Genomic DNA, 27,415 nt, shown 5'->3' on the forward strand with positions numbered 1-27,415 from the left:
GGTTTGTAACACATAATTTTTTTTTTCATTCAATACTATGCCAAGTAAGTTGAGTTGGATCTGCTAAATCATTTTTTTGATGCAGAGCCATGAAGAGAAAAGCATATGTAGGTAGACATGGGAAGTAGTTCTAGTGACTTAATGCCCGTACTTAGAGCAACTTGTTTTTAGACTCCTTAATTTTGCTAGGGGAATATTAATACTTAGGTAGACAGTATATCTTACTGGATCTATTAGATACAAAGTATACAAATATACCTTAATATTCTACTCCTTTTCAAAATTTAAAACTTTTAACAAAGGAATAATTTTCTTTATCTAGTCTGTGTTCCTGTTTTAAATATTCAATGTATATTGTTGAATATTTTCTATTTGATAATATTTAAGAAATCCAGAGCACTTTGTAATACTTTATAGAAGAAAATGGAAGGGTAAAAATTTGCTATTTACTTAGAACTATGGTTACTATTTTGATTCAAGCTTTTGCATGTTATTATAGCAGTTATTAACTTTGTATCTTCTGTCTTGGTGGAGAGAGTTCTGGTACTTAGAAAAATGGATCCCTTTACTTTTTAGTTTTCAGAGTCTGATAATTATTTCTTCTATCCCCTTTTAAATGAGCTTGTTGTTTCAGGTGTTGAAATAATCAATATATATCTTTAGAGACTCGAAATTTTCATTTTCCTTTCAGCAAACCAAAATCATATAGGGTCATGTAAGCGACTGAGCGATTTCACTTTCACTTTTCACTTTCATGCATTGGAGAAGGAAATGGCAACCCCCTCCAGTGTTCTTGCCTGGAGAATCCCAGGGACGGGGGAGCCTGGTGGGCTGCCGTGTATGGGGTCGTACAGAGTTAGACACGACTGAAGCGACTCAGCAGCAGCAGCAGCAGCAGCAGCAAGTATTGAGTAGCACTTAGAACTACAAGTTAAATCTCATAATTCTGACCAGTATTTTTTCTTTTTAGTCATGCCATTTTGTTTTGTCATAGTAATGCCTTAGTATTAACTTCCTTGTTGAAGAAATCTGTCTTGAAAAAAATTCTGACAGACAGTTCAAAACTGGGGCCTAATTGGATTCCTCTTTTTGTGATAGGTTACTGCTGAGAGAAAACCATAATTGTACATTTGAAGGGAAGTGTTATATTGGATTAGAATCTTCAATATAATGTTGGAATGGGAAGCTTTTGTCCTTTGGGTTCTATTAGTAGTGATATAAAAGTTTTTGTTTTTTAGATTTACCTAACATTATTATCCCTTCTCCTACTCTCTACCCTTCTCAGACCCCTTCTCACTGTCACCTGTACTCAAACAAATAACAAACAATCATGAGAGTTTGGAAGGGATGAAGAAATATGGTAACAATACTTATCTTTGTGTAAATGACTTGTACCTCAGACATTTTGGAAAGATCGGTATCTCCTCTACTTCTGATAGCTGTTGAGACTCTTTTATTACATGAATACATTTTATTAGAAATTCATTGAAGAATTTAAAGGCTTGGGTAAAAGTCACAAAGGAAGGCATAAAGGATAAAGACTGGTAAAGATACATATAGAATTACTATTTTGTTGAAAGGGTAAATCAGTAGAAGAGATAATTTTGAAATAATTCTTCCTGTTCAAGAGTAAATCCCAGGTTCTCTTGATTTTATTTATACTTTCTACCACACTTCTTAATTTTATCCTGTTTTTGTGTTTCTTACCTGGCTTTTGACTATAGGTATTTAAGTAAACCAGAAAAAAGAAGACATTTTCTCTGTAAGCCTAATATAGAAGAAATGAAAGGGACATTGAGAATAATAGCTTGTTGTCTACCTTGGAGATATATTGTGACCTTGTGTTACTTAGTGACACTTTCTTTCATTGAAATATAATTGACATGCAATCTTAGTTTCTGGTGTACAACATAGTAGTTTGACTTGTGTATACATTGCTAGATGAATACCATAGCTTTGGATACAATCTATCAACATACAAAGCTAATACAATATTATTGACGTTATTCTCCATGCTGTACTTTACATCCCCATGACTTATTTATTTTATATCTGTAGGCTGGTACTCCATGATCCTCCAGCCTCATCTCCAGTCATGCCTCCCTTCCCCCACCCTATGGTAACCACCAATGTCTTCTCTGTATCTATGAGTCTGGGTATTGTTTTTTTGCTTGTTTGTTTTGTTTTTAGATTCCACATATAAGTGAATTCATGTGGTATTGTTTTTTCTCTGTTTGACTTATTCCACAGCATAATTCTGTCCTCAAGGTACATCCATATTGTCACAAATGGAAAGATTTCATTCTTTTGTCTGACTGTGTGTGTGTGCCTGTGTGCACAGGACTCAGTTTCTAAGTCTTGTCCTACTCTGTGACCCCATGGACTGTAGCCCGCCAGGCTCCTCTGTCCGTGGGATTATCCCGGCAAGAATACTGAAGTGGGTTGCCATTTCCTCCTCCAGGGGATCTTGCCAACCCAGGGATTAAACCTGTGTCTCCTGTGACTCTTGCATTTGCAGGTGGTTTCTTTACCACTTGAGAAGCCTCATGACTGAGTCCATTACACACACACACACACATGTACTTTATCCATTGATTTGTCATCTATCAGTGGTCAGTTAGGTTGTTTCCAAATCTTGTTTTTTATAAATAATGTTGCAATGAACATAGAAGTTATATATCATTTCAAATTATGTGTTTGTTTTCTTTAGATTGGTATTCAGTTGTGGAATCGCTAGATCATACAGTATGTCTATTTTTCTTATTGATGAAGAACCTTCATACTGTTTTCCATCGTTGCTGCCCCATTTACATTCCCACCAACAGTACATGGGGGGGTCCCTTTTCTGTGCATTCTTGCCAACACTTGTTATTTCTTGTCTTTTTGATAGTAGCCATTCTGACAGTTTTCAGATGATATCTCATTGTGGTTTTGCTTTGCATTTCCCTGATGATTCATGATGCTGAACATTTTCCCGTGTGCCTGTTGACCATCTTTTTATCTTATTTGGAAAAATGTCTATTCAGTTTCTCTCCCCATTTTTTTTACTGGACTGTTTTTTTTGTTGTTGTTGTTGATATATATGTGATCTTTATATATTTTGGATGCTAACCCCTTGTTGGAAATATGATTTACAAATATCTTCTTCATTTTGTTGATTATTTCCTTTCCTATGCTGAAGCCTTTTAATAAATGTTGTCCCATTTATTTATTTCTGCTTTTGTTTCCCTTGCCTTTGGAATCAGGTGCAAAAAACATCTCTAAGACTGGTATCAAGAGGCTTAGTACTTGATATTTGTAGGGGTTTTACAGTTTCAAGTATGTCATTTAAACTTTAATCCATTTTAAGTTATTTTTTGTGTGTGGTATAATATCAGCTTTTGTATGTGGTGTAACTTCAGTTTCATTCTTTTGTGTGTAGTTGTCCAGTTTTTCCAACATCCTTTATTGAAGGCGACTAGAGTTTCCCCGTTGTATATTCTTGCTTCCTTTGTGTAAATTAATTGACCATATATCTATGGGTTTATATCTAAGCTCTCTTTTTGTTCCACTGATCTACGTGTCTGTTTTTATGCAAATACTATGCTCTTTTTATTACTATAGCTATGTAAAGTAGTTTGAAATCAGGGAGCATGATACCTCCAGCTTTGTTCTTAGATCCCAAGATTGCTTTGGCTATTCAGGATTTTTTATGTTTCCGTACAGATTTTGGAATTATTTGTTCTCATTATTTGAAAAATGCCATTGGAGTTTTGATAGGTGTTGCATTAAATATGAATTTTGCTTTGGTGAGTAGGGACCTTTTTTTTAAAAGGAAGTGTGGACATTTTAACAATATTAATTCTTCTAATCCATGACCATGGGATGCTTTTTATGTATTTGTGTTTTCTTCAGTTTTCAGATCTTTTACCTCCTTGGTTAAATTCATTTATAGATACTCTTTTTGATGCAGTTGTATTGCATCACAATTGTTGGCTGATTTCTCTTTCTGATAGTTTTTATTTATGTATAAATATAACAGATTTTTGAATATCAATTTTATATCCTGCAGCTTTAGTGAAGTCATTTATTAGTTCACATAGTCTTTTGGTGGAGTCTAGGTTTTTCTACATATAATATCATGTCATCTGCAAATAATGACAATTTTGTTTCTTCCTTTCCAGTTTGTATGTCTTTTATTTCATTTTCTTTCCTAATTGCTGTTACTAGGAGTTCTAATACTATGCTGAATACAAATGAGGAGAGTGGGCATCTTTTGTCCTGTTTCCGATCTTAGAGAAAAAGCTTTCAGCTTTTCACTGTTGAATATGATGTTACTTGTGGGTTTGTCATATATGGGTTTTATTTTGTGAGGCAAATATTTCAGTAACATGTTTAATTCCATGTTTTAGTGTTTTGTATTTTTTTTTTAGTTTGTTCCTTATAATTAATTTTTATTTTCATTTCATAGTGGTAGGAAAAGATACTTCAATTATTTCAGTCTTCTTAAATTTACTGAAATTTGATTTTACTGAAATGTGATTTATCCTGGAGAATCTTCCATGTGCACTTGAGAAGAATGTGTATTTTGCTGCTTTTGAATGAAGTGTTCTATATAAATCTATTTTGTTTATCTGATCTGATGATATTTTCTTATTGATTTTCTGCCTGGACAATGTATCCATTGCTGTAAGTGTGGCGTTAAAGTCTCCTACCATTATCATATTGCTGTTAATTTTCTCCTTAAGTTCATTAGCATTTGCTTTATATATTTTGGGTCTTCTATGGTGGATGCATACATATTAATAAATGTTATATCTTCTTGTTGGATTAGCCCCCTTATTGTTATGTAGTTTCTCTCTTTGTCTTTTATTACAGTCTTTCCTTTAGAGATTATTTTTTCTCACATGAGTATAGCTATACCAGCTTTCTTATCATTTCCATTTGCACAGAATGTATTTTTCCATCCTTTTTACTTTCAGTCTGTTTGTGTCCTTACTTATGAAGTGAGTCTTTTGTAGGCAACGTATAGATAGATGGGTCTCTAAAAGAAAAATCCATTCAGCCATTCTGTATGTTTTGATTGGAGAATTTAGTCTGTAAAAATAGGTGTCTATATTGATAGTTATAACTGAAACTGTTGGTTCAGTTGAAATAGTGATTGAACCAACAGTTTAAATTATAACTATTTCTGGCCCTTTTCTGTTGAAATATGGGGTGCTCCTTGGAGGAAACCTTGCTTAGATATGACATCTTTTCTGGGAGACAAGGTTAGTAAAACATTAAGCAGCTTGGCAATTATTTTTCTTCCCAGGTTTACTTATATTTTTTATATTTGGGGGTCATTATTATAACCACTTAAAATTGACATTTATAAAAAGATATAAAATTCAAACTGATATGTGATAAAAAAAATTGTGGAGAAAAGTTAATGCTGTTTTCAAAAATAATGTTAAAGATTATCTTGAAATTTAGTTTATCCATTGACCAGCTATCTTAGAATAATGTGTAAATGATACTGAGTGATCATTTAGTGTGTTAGACATGTAGCAAGACTACCATAACATGCCTATCTTCAGGTTGTGTGTGTGTGTGCATGCTTAGTTGCTCGGTCATGTCCGACTCTTTGTGACCCCATGGAATGTACTGTCCAACTCTTTGAGACCCCATGGACTGTAGTCCACCCTGCTCACCGTCCATGGAGTTTTTCAGGCAAGAATATTGAAGTGGGTTGCCATTTCCTACTCCAGGGGATCTTCTTGACCCAGAGTTCAAAACCTATGCCTCTTGCGACTGGCAGTGGCAGGTGGATTCTTTACCACTTCACTACCTGGGAATCCAGGTTATTGGCATTCTGAAAAGAATGTTGTGTTTGAAAATGACTAAAGGTTTCTTGAACTATTATTAACATGTTAGATATTGTCTTTCTAGATATTAGAATATATAATAATGTTTTCAATAGTATAAAATATATGTAGGAATTCAAGATTAAAATGTTGTTCACATGCATATCTATTTTCTTAAGCCTCTATGATTATTAAATAAATAAGTACTAATGTCTGAAATGCAAATGCCACTTTATGAAAGATACTTTCCTTGATCACTCTGTATTAGAAAAGCAGCCTCTCTTTTCTTATGACTGCTAGACTATTTTGCATTTTCAATTCTATTCATTCATTTCTGGGAATCATTTACTGGAATCATTTGCTTTCAGCCTGAAACTTCCTTTAGCACTTTTATAGTACAGATGTGGTGGTCTTAAATTGCCTTTATTTTCTTTTATCTGAATATGTTTTCCTTTTGTTTTCATTCCGATATTAGTTTTCTAGGGCTGCCTTAACAAAATACCCAAAAGTGGATTTTTGTTGTTGTTCAGTCACTCAGTTGTGTCTGACTCTTTGTGACCCCATGGATTGCAGCACATCAGACTTCCCTTTCCTTCACTATCTCCTGGAGTTTGCTGAAACTCATGTCCATTGAGTCGATGGCGCTGTCTAACCATCTGATCCTCTGTCACCGCCTTCTTTTGCCTTCAGTCTTTGCCCCCTATAAGAAATGTTGAAGTCCTAAACATCTCAGAATATGATGTTATTTAGAAATAGGATAACTGCAGATGTATTTAAGATGAAATAATATTGCAGCAGGCTGAGTCTTTAATTCAATATGATTGGTATCCTTTTAAGATGAGAAGAAGACAAAGATAGAAGATATAGAGGAAAACATTAGGTGATAATTGAGTCATTTTAAAGCAATTTAATTGCAAACTAAGGAATGCTAACATTGTTGGCAAAACACGAGAAGAAAGGAAGACACAAGGACACAGGACCCTACTGACACTTTGATTTTGAACTTGTAGCATCCAGACCTGTGAGACGGTATATATTTTTTTATTAAGCCATCCAGCTCTTTGGAAGAGAGTGAAAAAACTGGCTTAAAACTCAACATTCAAAAACAAAAGATCATGTCATCTGGTTCCATCACTTCATAGTGAATAGATGGGGGAAAAATTTTTAAACTTTTCTCTCGATCTTTGATTTTCAGTAGTTTGACTGTGGTGTTCCCTTTGGGATTCATTAAGCTTCTTGACTCTGGTACTTTATGTCTTACATAAAATGTGGGAAATTCTCACCTATTGTTTTTTCAGATTTTTTTCTTCACTATATTGTTTTTCCTTTTTGTTCTAGAACTCTGGCACTACTTAGGTTAGACTTTTTGATAGTGTCTTCCATATTATGCAGGCTTTGTTTTTCATGTTTGTTTGCTTTTTTAACCTTTTATTTATTTTTTCCTAATTTGATAATTTCTATTGATCTATCTTCAAGTTCACTGACTATCTCTTTTTGACTGTTAAGTGCTTTAAATGGTGAAATCTTTATTTCAGGTATTTTATTTTTCAGTCATAGAATTTACTTTGGTTGTTCTACATAGTTTTTATTTTTCTGATGATATTTACTGTCATTTCATTAGTTTATAATGAGAATGAACAGGGCATAATAAATCTTTGGCAGAAACAGAGTTGAGGTACATCTAATGTCAAAGTGTCTACATATGTTAAACAAATTACTAACAGTTCTGAAGGAAGAAATAGACAGCAATACAATAGTAATAGGAGGCTTAAATACCCCACTTGGACAATAGCTCTCCCAGACAGAAAAATCAGTAAGTAACCATTGGACTTGCACTAAACCTAAGACCAAATAGACTTAAAAAAGCATATAAAGTTTATTCCACCTAACAATAGAATGCATATCCTTCTGAAGTGCACACAGAGTGTTCTGCAGGGTAGATTATATGTTAGTTCACAAAACAAGTCTAAGCTAATGTAAGAAGACTGAGATTATACTAAAGGATATTTTTCATACTATTATAAAATTATACTATGTTTCTTATCACAATGGTATGAACTTTGAAGTCAATAACAGATGGAAAACTGGAAAATGTATAAATGTGTGGAAAGTAAACAACACACTGCTGAACAACTTAGCAATAATGAGTCAGGAAGAACAGGAAATTTGAAAGGATCAATTTTGAGTAAGGAGATTGAAACTAATAAAATGCCTCCCAAAATCTAGAGAAGAGTTAACATCAGTTGTTCTAAATTCTTCTAATAAATTGAATAGGGAATACTCTCAAACTTATGTTACGAGGTGTCTTAATAAGTTGAAAGTGAAAGTCACTCAGTGTGTCTGACTCTTTGTGACCCCATGAACTAACTATACAGTCCATGGAATTCTCCAGGCTAGAATACTGGAGTGGGTGGCCTTTCCCTTCTCCAGCATTTGCTTATGGCCATTCTAATCAGTATGAGGTAGTACCTCATTGTACTTTTGTTGCATTCCTCTAATAATTAACAATGTTGAGCATCTTTATATGTGCCTACTGGCCATATATATGTCTTCTTTGGAGAAATTGCTATTGAGGTTTTCTGTCCATTATTTGATTAGGTTGTTTGTCTTTTTGTTATTGAGATGTATGAGCTATTTGTGTATCTTGAAATCTAACCCCTTGTCATTCAAATCACAAACATTTTCTTCTAGTCTGCAGGTTTTTTGGTTTTGTTTATGGTTTCCTCTAGGCCTCCCTGGTGGCTCAGAAGATAAAAAATCCACCTGCAATGAGGGAAACCTGGGTTTGATCCCTGGGTTGGGAAGATCGCCTGGAGGAGGGCATAGCAACCCACTCCAGTATTTTCACCTAGAAAATCCCCATTGCAGAGGAGCTTGACAGGCTAAAGTCCATGGGGTCCAGTGAGTCAGACATGACTGAGCAACTAAGCACATGGTTCCCTTGGCTGTGCAAAAGCCTAAAATTTTGAAAAGGTCCTATTTGTTTATTTTTGCTTTTATTTCTATTGCCTTGGGGGACAACTGAAGAAAACTATTGGTATGATTCCTGGCAAGCTTTGTAATATTTCTATATAATAAACCAAATTTTTAATTTTTAGGATACCAATGAATTTTTCAAACATATTATTTTGTTTTCTACCTTATCTGCTCCATCTAGCTAGTACTTTTTATTGTTGTTATTTGTTTTCTCATATTGGTATTTTGTATCTCTTTCCAGTTGGATATTTTCCTCAAATATCTATTGATCCTTGGCCAGTCACTCATATTTAGTAATAAATTACTTAACAGTTTACAGGAAAGTCTATGGGCATAGAAGACTTGTCAAGTAGCAAACTTCATGGAATTCTATAAAGGAAATCACATCTTTGATTGGGAAATATAAATAGCCAGGACATGGAAGCAACCTAGATGTCCATCAGCAGATGAATGGATAAGAAAGCTATGGTACATATACACAATGGAGTATTACTCAACCATTAAAAGAATACATTTGAATCAGTTCTAATGAGGTGGATGAAACTGGAGCCTATTATACAGAGTGAAGTAAGCCAGAAAGAAAAACACCAATACAGTATACTAACGCATATATATGGAATTTAGATAGATGGTAACAATAACCCTGTGTACGAGACAGCAAAAGAGACACTGATGTATAGAACAGTCTTATGGACTCTGTGGGAGAGGGAGAGGGTGGGAAGATTTGGGAGAATGGCATTGAAACATGTAAAATATCATGTATGAAACGAGTTGCCAGTCCAGGTTCGATGCACGATACTGGATGCTTGGGGCTAGTGTACTGGGACGACCCAGAGGGATGGAATGGGGAGGGAGGAAGGAGGAGGGTTCAGGATGGGGAACACATGTATACCTGTGGGGGATTCATTTTGATATTTGGCAAAACTAATACCATTATGTAAAGTTTAAAAATAAAATAAAAAAAAATAGTACTTTGTGGCAGTTCTTTGTTAATTTCTCTAGAAAAAAATTTTCCAATCTCCCAACTAAGAATATAAGTGCAAACGTTCATTGCAAGCGAGTTGGATGGCTAGATCATATGGCAACTCTACATTTAGTTTTTTAAGAAACCTCCATACTGTTTCCCACAGTGGCTATATTGATTTACATTCCCACCCAGTGAAAGAGATGGGAATACCAGACCACCTGACCTGCCTCCTGAGAAATCTGTATGCAGGTCAGGAAGCAACAGTTAGAACTGGACATGGAAAAATAGACTGGTTCCAAATTGGGAAAGGAGTATGTCAAGGCTGTATATTGTCACCCTGCTTATTTAACTTATGTGCAGAGTACATCATGAGAAACGCTGGGCTGGATGAAGCACAAGCTAGAATCAAGATTGCTGGGAGAAATATCAATAACCTCAGATAAGCAGATGACACCACCCTTAAGATCATGGCATCCCATCACTTCATGGCAAATAGATGGGGAAACACTGGAAACAGTGACAGACTTTATTTTCAGGGGCTTCAAAATCACTGCCGATGGTGACTGCAGCCATGAAATTAAAAGACATTTACTCTTTGAAAGAAAAGTTATGACCAACCTAGACAGCATATTAAAAAGCAGAGACATTACTTTGCCAACAAAGGTCTGTCTAGTCAAGGCTATGGTTTTTCCAGTAGTCATGTATGGATGTGAGAGTTGGACTATAAAGAAAGCTGAGTGGTGAAGAATTGATACTTTTAAGCTGTGGTGTTGGAGAAGACTCTTGAGAGTCCCTTGGACTGCAAGGAGATCCAACCAGTCCATACTAAAGGAAATCAGTCATGAATATTCATTGGAACGACTGATGCTGAAGCTGAAACTCCAATACTTTGGCCACTTGATGTGAAGAACTGACTCATTTGAAAAGACCCTGATGCTGGGCAAGATTGAAAGTGGGAGGAGGAGGGGATGACAGAGGATGAGATGGTTGGATGGCATCACCAACTCAATGGACTGAGTTTGAGTAAACTCTGGGAGTTGGTGATAGACAGGGAGGCCTGGCACGCTGCAGTCCATGGGATTGCAAAAGAGTCAGACACGACTGAGTGACTGAACCGTAACTGTGCAGTGGTATATTTGTAGGGCAGTTTGCTTCCTTCATCCCTGGACTTCTGAGATGCCATATGGAACTCACTGTGGGCGGCACTAAATGGGGAGTGTATCTGGCCGCTCTCTGGTCAAGTTTGCCTCACTTCTGGGTTGAGAATCATGAATGCTAATTAATTGTTGTGGGATTCCACACTGTGATGTCTGCAAAACTTCTGGGTAGGAAGCTGGAAGTGTGGCGTACATGCTATGTTGGTTTCAGTTTAAACTATATGACACTTTGAAGGCTTCCCAGAACTGGTTGCTGATATTATACTTGAAATAAGAGCTGAACATGAGAGGCTGTGAGGTAGAGTACAAGAAGTGTGCAGTACAGATATCTAATAGTTGCAGTATAGTACAAATACAAAATTGAATGGCAGTGTAAAGAAATATGAGATAACATTAATCATTGTGTATCTAAATATTGCTAGATCTTTGATACTTCCAGAGTAGAGAGTGAAACAAGATTCCTATCTCACATTCAGAGGAAGACAGGTGGAACTTAAAATTTTAGTGTTTTTTTTTTTTTCTTTTAAAAAAATGTACAACATAATAAATATAATTAGCTCTGCTCTATGTTATATAAAGTTGATAAGAGTAAATCCCAAGAAGTCTCATCACACAGAGCAAAACATTTTTCTATTTACCTAATTTTTTATCTGTATAAGATAATGAATGTTCACCAACATTATTGAGACAATTATTTCATGATTATGTTAAGTCAAAAACTTTTGCTTAGACGTATCTTTTAATTCAGGATCATTTACGTGGGGCTTTCTTGGTGCCTCAGGGGTAGAGAATGTGATTGCCAACAGGAGACACAAGTTTGATCCCTGATCTGGGAAAATCCCACATGCCACAGAGCAACTAAGCCCATGTGCCACAGACTGTTGAGCCTGTGCTCTAGAGGCTGGGAGCTGCAAGTACTGAGCCTTCGTGCCACAAATACTGAAGTCCGAGCACCTTGGAGTGCAACCTCTGCCACAAGAGAAGCCACTTCAGTGAGAGAGAGGTCCACCCACCACAATTAGAGAGTAGGCCCCGCTGTCTGCAACTAGAGAAAAGCCCCTGCAGCAAGAAGACCCACCGCAGCCAAAAGTGAATAAATAAGTAAAATTATTAAAAAAAAAAAAAATGAGTGAACGATTAGGCATGTAAATTAAGTGTCATTGAGCTTAAAGCCTGTTCCCAAACACAGTACTTCTGCACATTAATTAAAAAAAATTTTTTTTAAGATAATTTGCGTGTATTTTTAATTTAATCCTTGTGGCAGTTTTGAGTAGATGGGATGTTGCATTGAGAAGAACCTATCCATGGTTATATAATTAATATATCACAGAGCTTAGATTTAAACATATCTTACTCAACGAAGGTTTTTTTCTTCTTCATTTTCTTTTCAGATACAGCACCGTGTGATTGAAGTCCGTGTTAGGTCTCAAAGCTATAAGCCTAGGCCTCTCTCCGTTTGTATTTATTCCTTTAGTCCACTAGAGGTCAGTATTGGGCAGATAAAGAAAGGAACCTTTGTTTTTTTGATTCACAGAATTTTGAGTCTTATTGCTAGGTACCCTTGGAAGTTGTATTTGCAATAAAACTTTATTTAATGGCATGTGTAATGACAGCTGTAAAAATTGTAATAGCTACATTTTTAGGTGAATAATTCAAGTTAGGTGATTCTTATGCCCCCCCCCCCCCACCCCTTTATATAAAGAGGAGAATATTCAAATTATGTCTTTTACAGATATCCCTCTCTTTTGTTGGGCCAAATCTCATTCTTACATAGTTTTTTTTTTTTTATTATTTTTTCCTTTATATAGTAAGCATTTATCTGAGTTCTCTGTGTATATGTCATTGTATCTGGACTTGGGGGATTCTAAGAATAGGCAAGTATGTTTTCTATCCTGAAGAAGAGAAGAGTTGAACTCTGAAGTGCTGTACTGTCATTTTTTATCTGAATATCTGACAAGTTTACTTAACTCATCTTCTCTATCCTGCCTTTAACTTACTATTTCCACAGTTCCTATTTTTTGGAATGATCCCATCATCTAGTCTTAAAGACCAGAATATTTGCGGTTATTTTTATTTTCTTTCCCTCTTCCACATACAACATTTAAATCAGTAAACTATATTGCTTCTGCTTTTTCTGTATCTGCTGCTACCTTAATTCAAATTCTCATCATTTTTATTTGGACTCCTTTCAGTTCAGTTCAGTTCAGTTCAGTTGCTCGGTCGTGTCTGACTCTTTGCGACCCCGTGAATCGCAGCACACCAGGCCTCCCTGTCCATCACCAACTCCCAGAGTTCACCTAAACTCACGGCCATCGAGTCATTGATGCCATCCAGCCATCTCATCCTCTGTCGTCCCCTTCTCCTCCTGCCCCCAATCCCTCCCAGCACCAGAGTCTTTTCCAATGAGTCAACTCTTCGCATGAGGTGGCCAAAGTACTGGAGTTTCAGCTTCAGCATCATTCCTTCCAAAGAAATCCCAGGGCTGATCTCCTTCAGAATGGACTGGTTGGATCTCCTTGCAGTCCAAGAGACTCTCAAGAGTCTTCTCCAACACCACAGTTCAAAAGCATCAATTTTTTGGCGCTCAGCTTTCTTCACAGTCCAACTCTGTGATCTGTATTGATTTTCCTGTTTCTAGTCTTTATCTTCTCCCAGTTGACCATTGCTCAGCTCCCAGAGGATGTGCCCGAATTGTAAAGCTGATCGTTTTCTTCCCCTGCTCACATTCTTCTCTTGTTCCTCCATTGCCTACTAGCTGGCCTTGAAACTACTTTGTATGGCATCTTTAACTTTGTCTCTTATTGCTGTTCAGTCGCTAAGTCCTGTCCAACTCTTTGTGACCCCATGGACTTGGGCACACCAGTCTCCTCTATCCTTCACTATCTCCCAGAGTTTGCTCAGATTCATGTCCATTGAGTTGGTGATGCTATTCAACCATCTCGTCTTCTGCCGCCTCCTTCTCCCTTTGCCTTCAGTCTTTTCCAGCATCAAGGTCTTTTCTAATAAGTCCGCTCTTCACCTCAGGTGGCCCAAGTATTGGAGCTTCAGCTTCAGCATCAGTCCTTCCAATGAATATTCAGGGTTGATTTCCTTTAGGATTGACTGATGTGACTATCTCTTGTTAGTCCTTCATAACTTATGTTCTTATACAAAATTATTTATTGCTTGAGTGGATAGTGTTATTTCACATGTCTTTTCTTATGCAGTTTCTTTCTTCTGGAATGGTTACCCTTTCTACCTATTTCCCTTTGTAAAAATCATATTCACTTTTTTAAATTGGAGGATAATTGCTTTCCAATGTTGTGCTAGTTTCTACCGTAAAACATAGTGAATCATCGATAAGTATACGCATATCCCCCTACTTCTTGAGCCTCCCCACTTGCTACCTTTTCCTCCAAGTTCCTGAAATCCTCCTTGCAGATATGATTACTTTCTGCTAATCATCGTACCCATGCTTATTTCTATCATTATACTCATTGCACTGATTTCAGCCACTTGTTTGCTTATCCATTTCTTAAAATGATGGGAGGTTCAAGAGTCAGAAAATCTGTTTTATTTGTATAGTCAACACAATACTGGGCTCAAGTGGTTGTTCAGTACATGTTTGACTGAAAGTAGGGATATAGGGAGAAAGCACTGTGAGTTAAAACAGTGAGAGGAGGCTTTCTCAAGCAAAAAGAATTTTAATTGGGTTTTGGAGGAAAGATTGAGTACAGGTAGGGAGAGGTCATCTAGAAGAGAAATGGCTTAAGCAAAGATATAGTAGTGAAAATATTCTTAGTATATCATGAGGTAGATTCTGTTCCAAGTAGAAATTCATGTTGGAGAGTATTGGAAAATACATTGGGACAATCAGGTTCACCTCCCATTAACTGTAGTGAGAAGGTGATGAGTTCCATTTTAGGTAAGTAGTAAGTGAAGTGATGGTAGCACACACAGTAGTAATATAGAACTAGAGCTACGCTATTGGATTCTGAGAGAGTGGAAAGCGTGGTAGAAGAGTAGGGGTTGAGGAATAAACTTGCTTTATTTCTATATATTAGGAAAACAGAAGAACATATGTGAGGGAGTCTTGAGGAAGAGGTGGTTAAATGTGTAAAGATTATTCACAAAGAGAATGAACAAAGAAGTTAAAAAAGAAGCCTAAATGTTTTCTAAAGTCTGTTTGTTTGCTTGATACCCTGTTACCTGCACTCTAGGCAGCAAAAGTCAGTCAGCTGCTTCTCTGTCTCCAAGGTTGTCCTTGGAGGGACAGAATAAATGGTTCTGGTGAGATGGCTTAGCATGTTAGAAAAGAGCTCTGAAGAACTCTTGTTTGTTGTACGGACTTTAAAGTCACATTTTAATTTTTACATATATTGCATATATTTACATATTTTTATCTCTGTTTACTCTTCTCTACTTCCTGCCAGTCCCATAACATAATTTTGAATAGATGGTGGTTTTCATTTGCTTTCTAATGGGTAATATCTGAGTATGTATTTCATTATTCTACTTGTTTCAATATTTCCAACTTGATTAGTTCTTGCTTGGCAGATCTGCCCTGACTGCTCCTTTATAAATGGAAAAGGCTTGATAATTTTGACAGAGACCCCAAGTGACTATTGAGCCTTGGAATAAAACTTACAGTGCTCTCATTTCTAGTGTAGGGTATGTTGATTTGGCCTAAGCTACTTTGTGCTCCATCAAAGTGATCGGTAAACCAGGCACAAAAAGAACAAATCATAGATGATCTAAAATTACTTCCATAGGGTTTCTTTCAGATTTGTATTATTTGAAGTATAAGTGATACTACTTAGATGTAGCTCCTCTCAATTGCTTTTGGTACATTGATAGTATTTTATTGATTGTGAAAGACAAATATTTAACTTTGGATTCAATAAAATAAGACCAACTTATGAAAGGTTTTAGTTTTGCTGTACTGAGAGAAAGAATAAAGAGACAAGTGATCATTCTCTAGTTGAGGGCTTGCTTTTCTAATATGAAAGCTTTAGCTTTCTAGAGTCCTCAATCTCTTATTGTGTGGTTTACATTGAAAATAAGCGAGGGGGGGAACTTCCTACCTTTGAGAGGAGTAGGAAGAATGTTTTGTCGAATTTGGGATCTCGAATGCTTAAAGGATATATATTCTTGTTTACAAACATAAAGTAAATGTTATTGGGTATCTTCCCTCTCAGTTTGGTTACTGAAGCCATGTATTTTATGTAAGTCAAATCAAAATATCAACAAGTACTATGCAGAGAAACAAGTTAGTCCATTGATTCAAATCTCTGGAATGTAGATTCTTTTCATTTTCTTGGCAGAGTCTAGCTCACATAGTTGAAGTTTTTCTCTGTCCTGTTATAATTGTCTTATTTAACTAGTACCTGGACTAACCCTTATACTTAGTATTTATCTAGAATTCTTAATCTCATTCAAAATATTTGGAGATTCTGGTTTTTCTCTTGAATTAATTTCTACTTGTTGCTGAGTAGAAGCATCATATAGTGATTAAGGAATGTATATTCTGAGAAGTCACATTTCTTAAGCTTTATATCTTTGGATGATACTAAGAATTAATATTATTGTTTTTAAAAAGAAAAGTTCCATTGTGAAACACTTTTGGAACATGCTGGATTAAAGCATGTTAAATAACTATTTTCTTAAAATAGGACTTTTCCCAGTTTTTATTCTGTTAATGTATTATACATCATATGTCTAGAAGAAGGTTTGCATAACATGGAGTGTTTCACATTTATTTGACTGCAGAACTCTTTTTGGGGGGACAGTTTTTGTCATGCTTTATGGGACTGTTGGTGTAGTGGGAAGATGACTCATACGGAATTTAGGAGATCCCACTTTGGGCTTCTGATTTACCACTTACTAACCTTGTGGCCTCATACGATCCTTTGTCTTCCAGTGTATTTCCTGAGTGGTGATTAAGGTCCCTTCCAGCTCTGATACTTGGGTCTAACTTCTGATGTTGACTCTGTATAGTCACACTTTCCACCTCTTTGGATGTATGGAAACCACATTGTTATTTGAGTGTACTTTGTTAAGCTGAGGGAATTACACTTTTCTATAAAAGTTTAGAAAAAGAAATGCTTAAAACTCTGATTTCCTCAGACTAAGGTCATGAAATTCTGTTGGATTCATTAGTTCATATTACTCTATTAAGATATTTCATTCTCCTGATTAAAATTTATTGATCTCATATATCCACATATCTGTTTTTAAGAGTACCCTAAGCTTGAAGACTCCTGTCCCTTTTCTCCAAACCACAGTCGTTCTAGTATAGCACTTATCTTTTAAGAGATAAATATTTAGTCATTTGCACTAATCTCTTCGCTGCTGTGCCATGCTAAGTCACTTCAGTCGTGTCCAACTCAGTGTGACCCTATGGACTGTAGACTGCCTGGCTCCTCTGTCCATGGGATTCTCCAGGCAAGAATACTGGAGTGGGTTGCCATGCCCTCCTCTGGGGAAATCTTCCTGACCCAGTGATCCGGCCCGCATCTCTTAAGTCTCTTGCATTGGAGGGCGGGTTCTTTACCCCTAGTGCCACCTGGAAAGCCCCAATCTCTTGGCATATCAATAGATTTCATTTTTGTGATGACAGTGTGTGTATTTAGAAAATCTTCCCAGGTGGCAGTATTGGTAAAGAACCCTCTTCCAATGCAGAAGACTTAAGAGATGTGGTTCGATTTCTGGGTTGGGAAGACCCCCTGGAGGAGGCCATGGCAACCCACTCTAGTATTCTTGCCTGGAGAATTCCTGGCACAGAGGAGCCTGGTGGGCTGCAGTCCATGAGGTTGCAAAGAGTTGGACACGACTGAAGTGACTTAGCTCTCACTAAGTGATTATCTTTTTTTTTTTTTTTTCCTATGTGCTACATTAATATGTTTGGTTTTATTTTTGGTACTAAAACTTTATGTATTTTAAGGCATTTCTTGTATTTTCTTTTGATACCAATTAATTCAAAATTAAAAGTTCTTTGAATGCTTAAGTTTTGTTTTTTCTTTTGTTTGTTTATTTGTGTGTATTTATTTCTATCCTAGGCACAACAACAAAGAAACCTGGATAACATCATCTTGCAACAACCCAGGATAGGTAGCAAGAGAAAATCTAAGAAAGAAGCTTATACAATTTTTGATACAGAAATAGAAAGTACTAGCCCCAAGTCTGAACAGGATTCAGGAATTCTGGATGTTGAAGATGAGGAAGACGATGAAGAGGTAACTAACATTTGAACCGGGGCAGTGAACTTATTGTTCCTTTAAATATAGTGTGTTTGAGATGTGATGAGGAATTTATCAATGTAACATAGCTTGTGTGATCTTCAGGATATTAAAGATCATTTAAAATACAAATGGTGCCTGATTTAAGGAAACTGAAGATGTATGTACTAAGATATCTTAGGTTCTAAATCTTTATATTTTAAATATACTCATCCATTTTTTGTTTGTTTGTTTGTTTGTTTCAGTGTTTTTGATTGTATACTGAGTACTTCATTAAGGGAAGAATAGAGTTTACGTGACCTAGAGATCTAGATGACCTCTGCTGAAGCTGGAACAAATTACTTGAGACAAATAAAAGATGTTACTTTAAACAGTGGAGTGTAAACAAAGAGCTTTCTTAGCCTTGAGAAATGGTTCAGATTGTAATTACTAAATGGTTTCAGAAAGTTGAGAACATATTTCTAGAAGAAATAAATGCATATATGATTATAGAGTATCTGGGAATTTTGAGACATGTCCATGCTGTCTTAATTCTGTGACACTTTGAGGTAAAGAATAAGATTAAGTGGCTTAACTAGTATATTTTTATATCTTTCTTTGTTGTTAAAAGTATATTTAATGTATTTTTAAAAATAAAACTACTGTGATATTTGAGATTTCCAGTTAAAATACTACTTATTATTTGCATAAACTGGATCATTTTTTGTGTAAGTATAGTGGTTAAGGTGACAATATACAGCCCTGACGTACTCCTTTTCCTATTTGGAACCAGTCTGTTGTTCCATGTCCAGTTCTAACTGTTGCTTCCTAACCTGCATATAGGTTTCTCAAGAGGCAGGTCAGGTGGTCTGGTGTTCCCATCTCTTTCAGAATTTTCTACAGTTTATTGTGATCCACACAGTCAAAGGCTTTGGCATAGTCAATAAAGCAGAAATATATGTTTTTCTGGAACTCTCTTGCTTTTTGGATGATCCAGCAGATGTTGGCAATTTGATCTCTGGTTCCTCTGCCTTTTCTAAAACTAGCTTGAACATTATTTAACTTATATGCAGAGTACATTATGAGAAACGCTGGACTGGATGAAGCACAAGCTGGAATCAAGATTGCAGGGAGAAATATCAATAATCTCAGATATGCAGATGACACCACCCTTATGGCAGAAAGTGAAGAGGAACTAAAAAGCCTCTTGATGAAAGTGAAAGAGTGGAGTGAAAAAGTTGGCTTAAAGCTCAACATTCAGAAAACGAAGATCATGGCATCCAGTCCCATCACTTCATGGGAAATAGATGGGGAAACAGTGGAAACAGTGTCAGACTTTATTTTTGGGGGCTCCAAAATCACTGTAGATGGTGATTGCAGCCATGAAATTAAAAGACGCTTACTCCTTGGGGAAAAAAGCTATGACCAACCTAAATAGCATATTGAAAAGCAGAGAGATTACTTTGCCAACAAAGGTCCGTCTAGTTAAGGCTGTGGTTTTTCCAGTAGTCATGTATGGATGTGAGAGTTGGACTGTGAAGAAAGCTGAGCACCGAAGAATTGATGCTTTTGAATTGTGGTGTTGGAGAAGACTCTTGAGAGTCCCTTGGACTGCAAGGAGATCCAACCAGTCCATTCTAAAGGAGCTCAGCCCTGGGTGTTCTTTGGAAGGAATGATGCTAAAACTGAAACTCCAGTACTTTGGCCACCTCATGCGAAGAGTTGACTCATTGGAAAAGACTCTGATGCTGGGAGGGATTGGGGGCAGGAGGAAAAGGGGACAACAGAGGATGAGATGGCTTTATGGCATCACTGACTTGATGGACGTGAGTCTGAGTGAACTCCGGGAGTTGGTGATGGACAGGGAGGCCTGGCGTGCTGCGATTCATGGGGTCGCAAAGAGTCGGACACGACTGAGTGACTGAACTGACTGACTGATAGTGGTTAGGTACATGAACTTTAAAGGCTTATGGACCATTCAGATATTGATTTTGCTATTTTATTTTACTTAAAAATTATGAGTAATGAGCATATTATTTACTTTTCAAATGCTCACTGAAATGAGCAAGAAACCATTTACTACTGTTCTCAGTAACCTGTTTTATCTTTAATTATTTGTCTCCTTTTTATGTTTCCCCAGATAAAACTAGATTCACTGTTTCTTCCCCATCCTTGTTCTTTGTTATATCCTTACTACGCTTCTTACTGTTCTCTCTCTGCTGAAACTACAGCCCCAAACTTTTCACTAGCTTTGTAATCTTAGATATTGTTTGGAACTTCTTACTATGTCTTCTCACTTAGTCTTCCAAACTAAAGTTTGGAACTTTAGTGTCTTTGGAACAAGTGCCTCTACTATTAAAGGTGGTCAGCAAATTTCAATACTCTTCCTTGCTGATTTCTCTTTCATATCATTATTATCAGAGTGCCTGCCCTTATTATCATTACTCTTTTTGCTTCAGAAATTAAATTGACACTATTTAAATGGGGCTGAAAAACAAATAAATGGATTACTTACTTATTGTCTAAGTCATTAGCATTTAACTGTCATTGCGTATCTGAGAGACTGTCATATACATAAGGTACTACATTCTTTTATATAGTTTTTGTTATTGACGGGATACATTTCTATAATCAAATCAATAATTTTATGTACAGTTTATCAGGTTGTGTTTAGTATGTGAATGGGGTACATCGATATTTCACTGGGCATCCCTGGTGGCTCAGATGGTAAAGAAGCTGCTTGCAGTGTAGGAGACATGGGTTCGATCCCTGAGTTGGGATGATCCCCTGGAGAAGGGAATGGCTACCCACTCCAGTATTCTTGCCTGAAGAATTCCATGGATTGAGGAGCCTGGCGGGCTGTAGTCCATCAGTTTGCAAAGAGCTGGACACGACTAAGCTACTACACAATAGTTAATTAAATTTGAAAGTTTCATTTTAATCCCTAATGTACTTGGATAAAAAGAACTTGTAATAATTCTAAGATATAGAGTTAAGGAAAAACCAGACATTTCCCTGATACCCATGGAAATAGAACGGGGCAGAGAAAAATTGATCCCCTGAGTATTTTTTAGCTTTCTCTCTAGCTTGGAATGACTCGTATGGTTGGATATGGATCCACCCAGGAGACCAGATTGTCAGGGGTTAGACTCATCACAAGTAAGAAGTTTATTAGCAGTAGAATAAAGCATCAAGATCAGGATGAGGTCCAGTTAACATTTTAAATTTACATTTTAGATTCCTATTAAGGAAGTTAAATTCTGTCAGGCACTATGGCTTAAGGAAAGAAGTTAAACATAGTGTATGCCCCTGGATAATACACACCCCAAAGAGAGGGTTATGTGATAAGATGAAAGAATGAAAGATGTACACAGTTCTCATATATTAGTGAGAGCCTGCTGGATATGAGCCATTCTTTATTGTTAGCTCGCTGAAGATGCTGGGCAAGTCCTTTTTAAATTTTTGTTCCGTATTTTTTCATTGTTTTGTCTTCTGACATCCAGAGAAGATGAAGAAAGCCTGACTAGTAAAATATGTTGGGGTTCCTCATAAAGGAAGTATTATAAGAATGTACTTGGAAGTTAGCATTTTAAAATGGTTATGTATCCCAAATCAAACAGAATTTGTATTAGAGATTTGCTGATTGCGCTCTTACAATAAGAATTCAGCACTTTGCTGTCATCTAATGGCATCCTATCTTAAAAAAAAATCCTACCTTATATTTATTTACTTCTCAGTTTGAATCTTCTTCAAGTGCACATTCTTAATCTCAAACCTCATGTAGAGAATTATTTATTTAGATGTCTCCAAACTGGTTTCTTGGCATAGTTCTTGCATGGTGTGAATAAATTCTTCAGATAAGGTCTTCCATGACCCACTGTGACGTTCTGACCTTCATTCTTGTCATTCTTCAACAGACCTCATTGAGAGTAGCATAAATAGTTTTTGAAATATTTTGACTTTAAACTGTGGCATAGAATTGAGTAGTTCTTAATCTATTTGGAGGTCATATTTTCTGTGAGAGTTTAATAAACTATATGGACTTTACCCTTTACTTTACTGCTTTACCCAGTGAAATCTATGTACATTCACTCACAAAAAATTATGTATAAAATTTTAGGGAATTTGTGAAACTAATGTTGCCCCTAGGACGTAAGTTAAGAACCTGTGTTGTAGAGAGAGTGCTTCTTGAACTTAAATTTGCATAGAAATCAACTTGGAATCACATTAAATGCAGATTCTGATTGTGTAGGATGGGGGTGAATCTGAAAGTCAGTGTATTTAACAAACTCCCAGTTAAGAACTGTGCTTCTGGTCCCTGGGCATACTTTGAGTTGCAAGGCTATAGTGGACCATGAGGAAGCATTTTTAGTGCATAAAGCAAACAAATTCATGAATGTTTAGGTGTCTTACTGATTTTTCGTTAATGTGTCCTAACATTTTTCCAGCAAAGAATACAGTACTTGAATCAGTTCAGTTCAGTTCAGTTGCTCAGTCATGTCCAACTCTTTGCGACCCCATGGACTGCAGCACGCCAGGCTTCCCTGTCCATCACCAACTCCCGGAGCTTACTCAAACTCATGTCCATTGAGTCTGTGATGCCGTCCAACCATCTTATCCTCTGTCGTCCTTTCTCCTCCTGCCCCCAATCCCTCCCAGCATCAGGGTCTTTTCCAATGAGTCAGCTCTTCGCATGAGGTGGCCAAAGTATTGGAGTTTCAGCTTCAGCATCAGTCCTTCCAATGAACACTCAGGACTGATCTCCTTTAGGATGGACTGGTTGGATCTCCTTGCAGTCCAAGGGACTCTCAGGAGTCTTCTCCAACACCACAGTTCAAAAGTATCAATTCTTTACCACTCAGCTTTCTTTATAGTCCAACTCTCATATCCATAGATGACTATCGGAAAAACCAAAGCTTTCACTAGATGAACCTTTGTTGACAAAGTAATGTCTCTGCTTTTTAATATGCTGTCTAGATTGGTCATAAATTTTTTTCCAAGGAGCATCTTTTAATTTCATGGCTGCAATCACCAGCTGCAGTGATTTTGGAGCCCCCCAAAATAAAGTCTCTCACTGTTTCCATTGTTTTCCCCATCTATTCACCATGAAGTGATGGGACCAGGTGCCATGATCTTAATTTTCTGAATGTTGAGCTTTAAGCCAACTTGTTCACTCTCCTCTTTCACTTTCATCAAGAGGCTTTTTAGTTCTTCTTCACTTTCTGCCAAAAGTGTGATGTCATCTGCATATCTGAGGTTATTGATATTTCTCTTGGCAGTCTTGATTCCAGCTTGTGCTTCATCCAGTCCAGCATTTCTCATGATGTGCTCTGCACATAAGTTAAATAAGCAGGGTGACAATATACAGCCTTGACATATGCCTTTCCCGATTTGAATCCTGTCTGTTGTTCCAAATCCAGTTCTAATTGTTGCTTCCTAACCTGCATATAGGTTTCTCAAGAGGCAGGTCAGGTGGTCTGGTATGCCCATCTCTTTCAGAATTTTCCACAGTTTGTGGTGATCCACATAGTCAAAGGTTTGATGTAGTCAGTAAAGCAGAAACAGATGTTTTTCTGGAACTCTCTTACTTTTTCGATAATCCAGAGGATATTGGCAATTTGATCTCTGGTTCCTCTGCTTTTTCCAAAACCAGCTTGAACATCTGGAACTTCACAGTTCAAGGACTGTCGAAGCCTGGCTTGGAGAATTTTGAGCATTACTTTGCTAGCGTGTGAGATGAGTGCAATTGTGTGGTATTTTGAGCATTCTTTGGCATTGCCTTTCTTTGGGATTGGAATGAAAACTGACCTTTTCCAGTCCTGTGGCCACTGCTGCATTTTCCAAATTTGCTGGCATATTGAGTGCAGCATTTTCATAGCATCATCTTTTAGGATTTGAAATAGCTATTGAATAGAAAGAACTTGAATAGAAAATCATATTTTGTTTTCTAAAATCTGTTGCTTTCCAGGCCGCACTAGTGTAAAGAACCTGCCTGCCAATGCAGGAGATGTAAGAGTTGCAGGTTCAATCCTTGGGTTTAGAAGATCCCCTGGAGGGGGGCATGGGAACCCACTCTGGTATTCTTGTCTGGGAAATCCATGGACAGAGGATCCTGGCAGGCTATAATCCATGGGGTTTCAAAGAGTCAGACACAACTAAAGCAACTTAGCATGCACACATAATAAATTAGAGCATTATTTTTCATGAAATTTTATAATTCTGATTTCACATACTTCAGTTTAGGTATTTTTTTCAACATCTGAAGAATGTTTTGCCCATTCCTGTGTTTTTAGTGAAAATATACTTACTATGTTTTTTGAGCCAAGTGACATTTGTACCTTATTTACTATGTCTTTAGTTTGATAATAATAGTAGACTATAGAATGAGATGGGTAAGGAAAACTGAACACCTGCAAAATAGGTTTCCACATAGTAAACAGATTGTATATTTTTAAACTGAAGTAAAGTTTCTGTCAGACATGGGAAAAACTTAATAGCCTGGGGATGAAAAACTTAATAGCCTGAAGATGAAGTCGCAGTAGTAAGTTGTCATCTTGGATGAAAAAAATGATTAAATGTTGAACTGACCGCCAGAGTCAGTCTCTTGATTGCTAGTTGCAAGAAAACTATTCCCCTGTAAATTCTCTCCCTATTTGTATTTTATTTTTGTCTATGTTAATGAAAGGGTCACCTTAATTAATGTAAGTTTTTTATTTTAACTTGTCATATATATATAAAGTTTAACTATATAAACTGCTGGTATTTGCCCATTTTTTGACCAATAACTTAGTTTTCAGTGGAAGTATGTATGAATTTTAGAATTAAAAAATATTTATATTTCAATTATATGGCATTATAATTTGAGATCTGTAACATTACAAAGTGATCACTCCCCAAAGGGTCACTTCTGTCACCATACTGCTGACCCCTTGAATGCCTTGAAGCCCTCCTCCAGGCCCCTTCCCCTCTGTTGACTACTGGTCTGTTCCCTGGAACTATGTGTTTGTTTTTGTTTTATTTAGTTTTATATTCCACATATGAATGAATTCATACATTATTTGTCTTTTTATTTCTGATATTTCACTCAGCATAATCCATGGAACCCTCAGTTCCATCCATGTCATCCCAGTTGGCAAGATTTCATTGTTTTTATCTAGTTGATTAGTATCTACCTATATGCCAGATCTTTTTTATCCATTCATCAACCATTAATGGTCATTTTTCCCTATCTTATGGCTATTGTACAAATAGCTATTGTAAATAATCCTCCAGTGAACATAGGGGTACATATATCTTTTTGAATTAGGTTTTCATATTCTTTATATATGTATATATACACCCAGTAGTTGCAATACCTGGATAATATGGTAGTTTTATTCTCAAGTTTTTGAGGAATCTCTGTACTGTTTTTCATAATAGCTGCACCAATTTACAATCCCACTAACCATATTTGAGTGTTCCCTTTTCTCTATATCCTCTCCAGTATTTGTTATTTTTTAACTTTTTGTTAAAGTTAAAGCCATTTGTTAAAGCTTTAACAAAAGCTTTTTCATTCTGATGAATGTAAGATGATATTGTGGCTTTTATTTGCATTTCTGTAGTAAATAGTGATGTTGAACATCTTTTTATGTGATTTTAGCCACCTGTATGTCTTTAGAAAATTGTATATTGAGTTTATTTTCCCATTTTTTAAATTGGACTGTTTATTTTTTGTTGTTGAGTTGCGGGTTCTATATATGTTTTAAATATTAACTCTTTATCAGATATGTGATTTGCAAACATCTTCTTCCATTCAGTAGGTTGTTTTTTGTTTTAATGATGATTTCCTTTGCTGTGCAAAAGCTTCTTAGTTTGATATAGTCCCATTTGTTTACTTTTGCTTTTGTTTCCCTTCCTTTTGGAGTTAGATCCAAAAATCATCACTAAGACAGCAGTCAATGAGATTACCTCTTGTGTTTGTTTTCCAGGAATTTTATGGTTTCAGGTCTTACATTTAAGTCTTTAAACAGTTTTGTGCTAATTTTTGTGTGTACTTTAATATAGTGGTTCGGTTTCATCCCTCTGTCTGTAGCTGTCCAATTTCCCAACACCATTTATTGAAGAGACAGTCCTTTCTCCATTGCATTATATATTCTTTGCTTCTTCATCATAAATTAACTCTTTATTGACCAGGAGAGTTTTGCAGAAACTAATGCCCGTGGCCAGTGATTTGTTATATAAGTGAATATTGAAAAGTCTCTGGTCGATAATGTTTGGGTAACAAAAGATGTTTTCATATGTCTCTGTTCAGTAATGTGATAACTGTCCACATATGTGTAGATAGTTTTTGGGCTCTTAATTATGTTTCATTGGCCTGCATGTCTGCTTTTGGGCCACTGCCATTTTGTTTTGATTACTATAGCTTTGTAGTATAGTTTGAAATCACGATCATGGTCTCTCTGGCTCTGTTGTTTTTCAAGATTGTTTTGACTATTTGGGATCTTTTGTGGTTCCATACAGACTTTAGAATTGTTTTTTCTAGTTCTGTGAAATATTCCATGGGAATTTTGATAGGGATTTATCTGCCTGCAATGAGGGAGACCTGGGTTTGATCCCTGGGTCGGGAAGATCCCCTGGAGAAAGAAAGGGCAGCCCACTCCAGTACCTTTGCCTGGAAAATCCCATGAACAGAGGAGCCTGGTAGGCTACAGTCCATGGGATCACAAAGAGTCAGACATGACTGAATGATTTCACTTTCACTTTTCATTGAATCTGTAGATGGTTTTGGATATTATGAACATTTTAACAGTGTTAAGGCTGTATATTGTCACCCTGCTTATTTAACTTATATGCAGAGTACATCATGAGAAACGCTGGACTGGAAGAAATACAAGCTGGAATCAAGATTGCCAGGAGAAATCTCAATAACCTCAGATATGCAGATGACACCACCCTTATGGCAGAAAGTGAAGAGGGACTAAAAAGCCTCTTGATGAAGGTGAAAGAGGAGAGTGAAAAAGTTGGCTTAAAGCTCAGCATTCAGAAAACGAAGATCATGGCATCCAGTCCCATCACTTCATGGGAAATAGATGGGGAAACAGTGGAAACAGTGTCAGACTTTATTTTTTTGGGCTCCAAAGTCACTGCAGATGGTGACTGTGGCCATGAAATTAAAAGATGCTTACTCCTTGGAAGGAAATTTATGTCCAACCTAGATAGCATATTGAAAAGCAGAAACATTACTTTGCCAACAAAGGTCCGTCTAGTCAAGGCTATGGTTTTTCCTGTGGTCATGTATGGATGTGAGAGTTGGAT

The 27,415-nt window shown here is 36.5% G+C and overlaps 1 protein-coding gene across 6 annotated transcripts in view; it reads left to right on the forward strand.

The window, feature by feature from the left end:
• Positions 1-27,415, forward strand: part of EXOC6B (exocyst complex component 6B) — a 723,334-nt gene that overhangs the window by 297,067 nt on the left and 398,852 nt on the right. For 5 of the 6 annotated variants that reach the window (XM_045162201.1, XM_045162198.1, XM_045162202.1 and 2 more), the window contains 2 exons: positions 12,317-12,409; positions 17,963-18,139. In XM_045162201.1, coding sequence (XP_045018136.1) covers positions 12,317-12,409; positions 17,963-18,139 — 270 coding nt within the window. The remainder of the gene's footprint in view (positions 1-12,316; positions 12,410-17,962; positions 18,140-27,415) is intronic. The other variant, XM_045162199.1, reaches the window with a different exon arrangement.

The sequence above is a fragment of the Bubalus bubalis genome, chromosome 12 (genome assembly GCF_019923935.1).
Source record: "Bubalus bubalis isolate 160015118507 breed Murrah chromosome 12, NDDB_SH_1, whole genome shotgun sequence".
In the NCBI taxonomy this organism is placed as follows: Eukaryota; Metazoa; Chordata; class Mammalia; order Artiodactyla; family Bovidae; genus Bubalus; species Bubalus bubalis.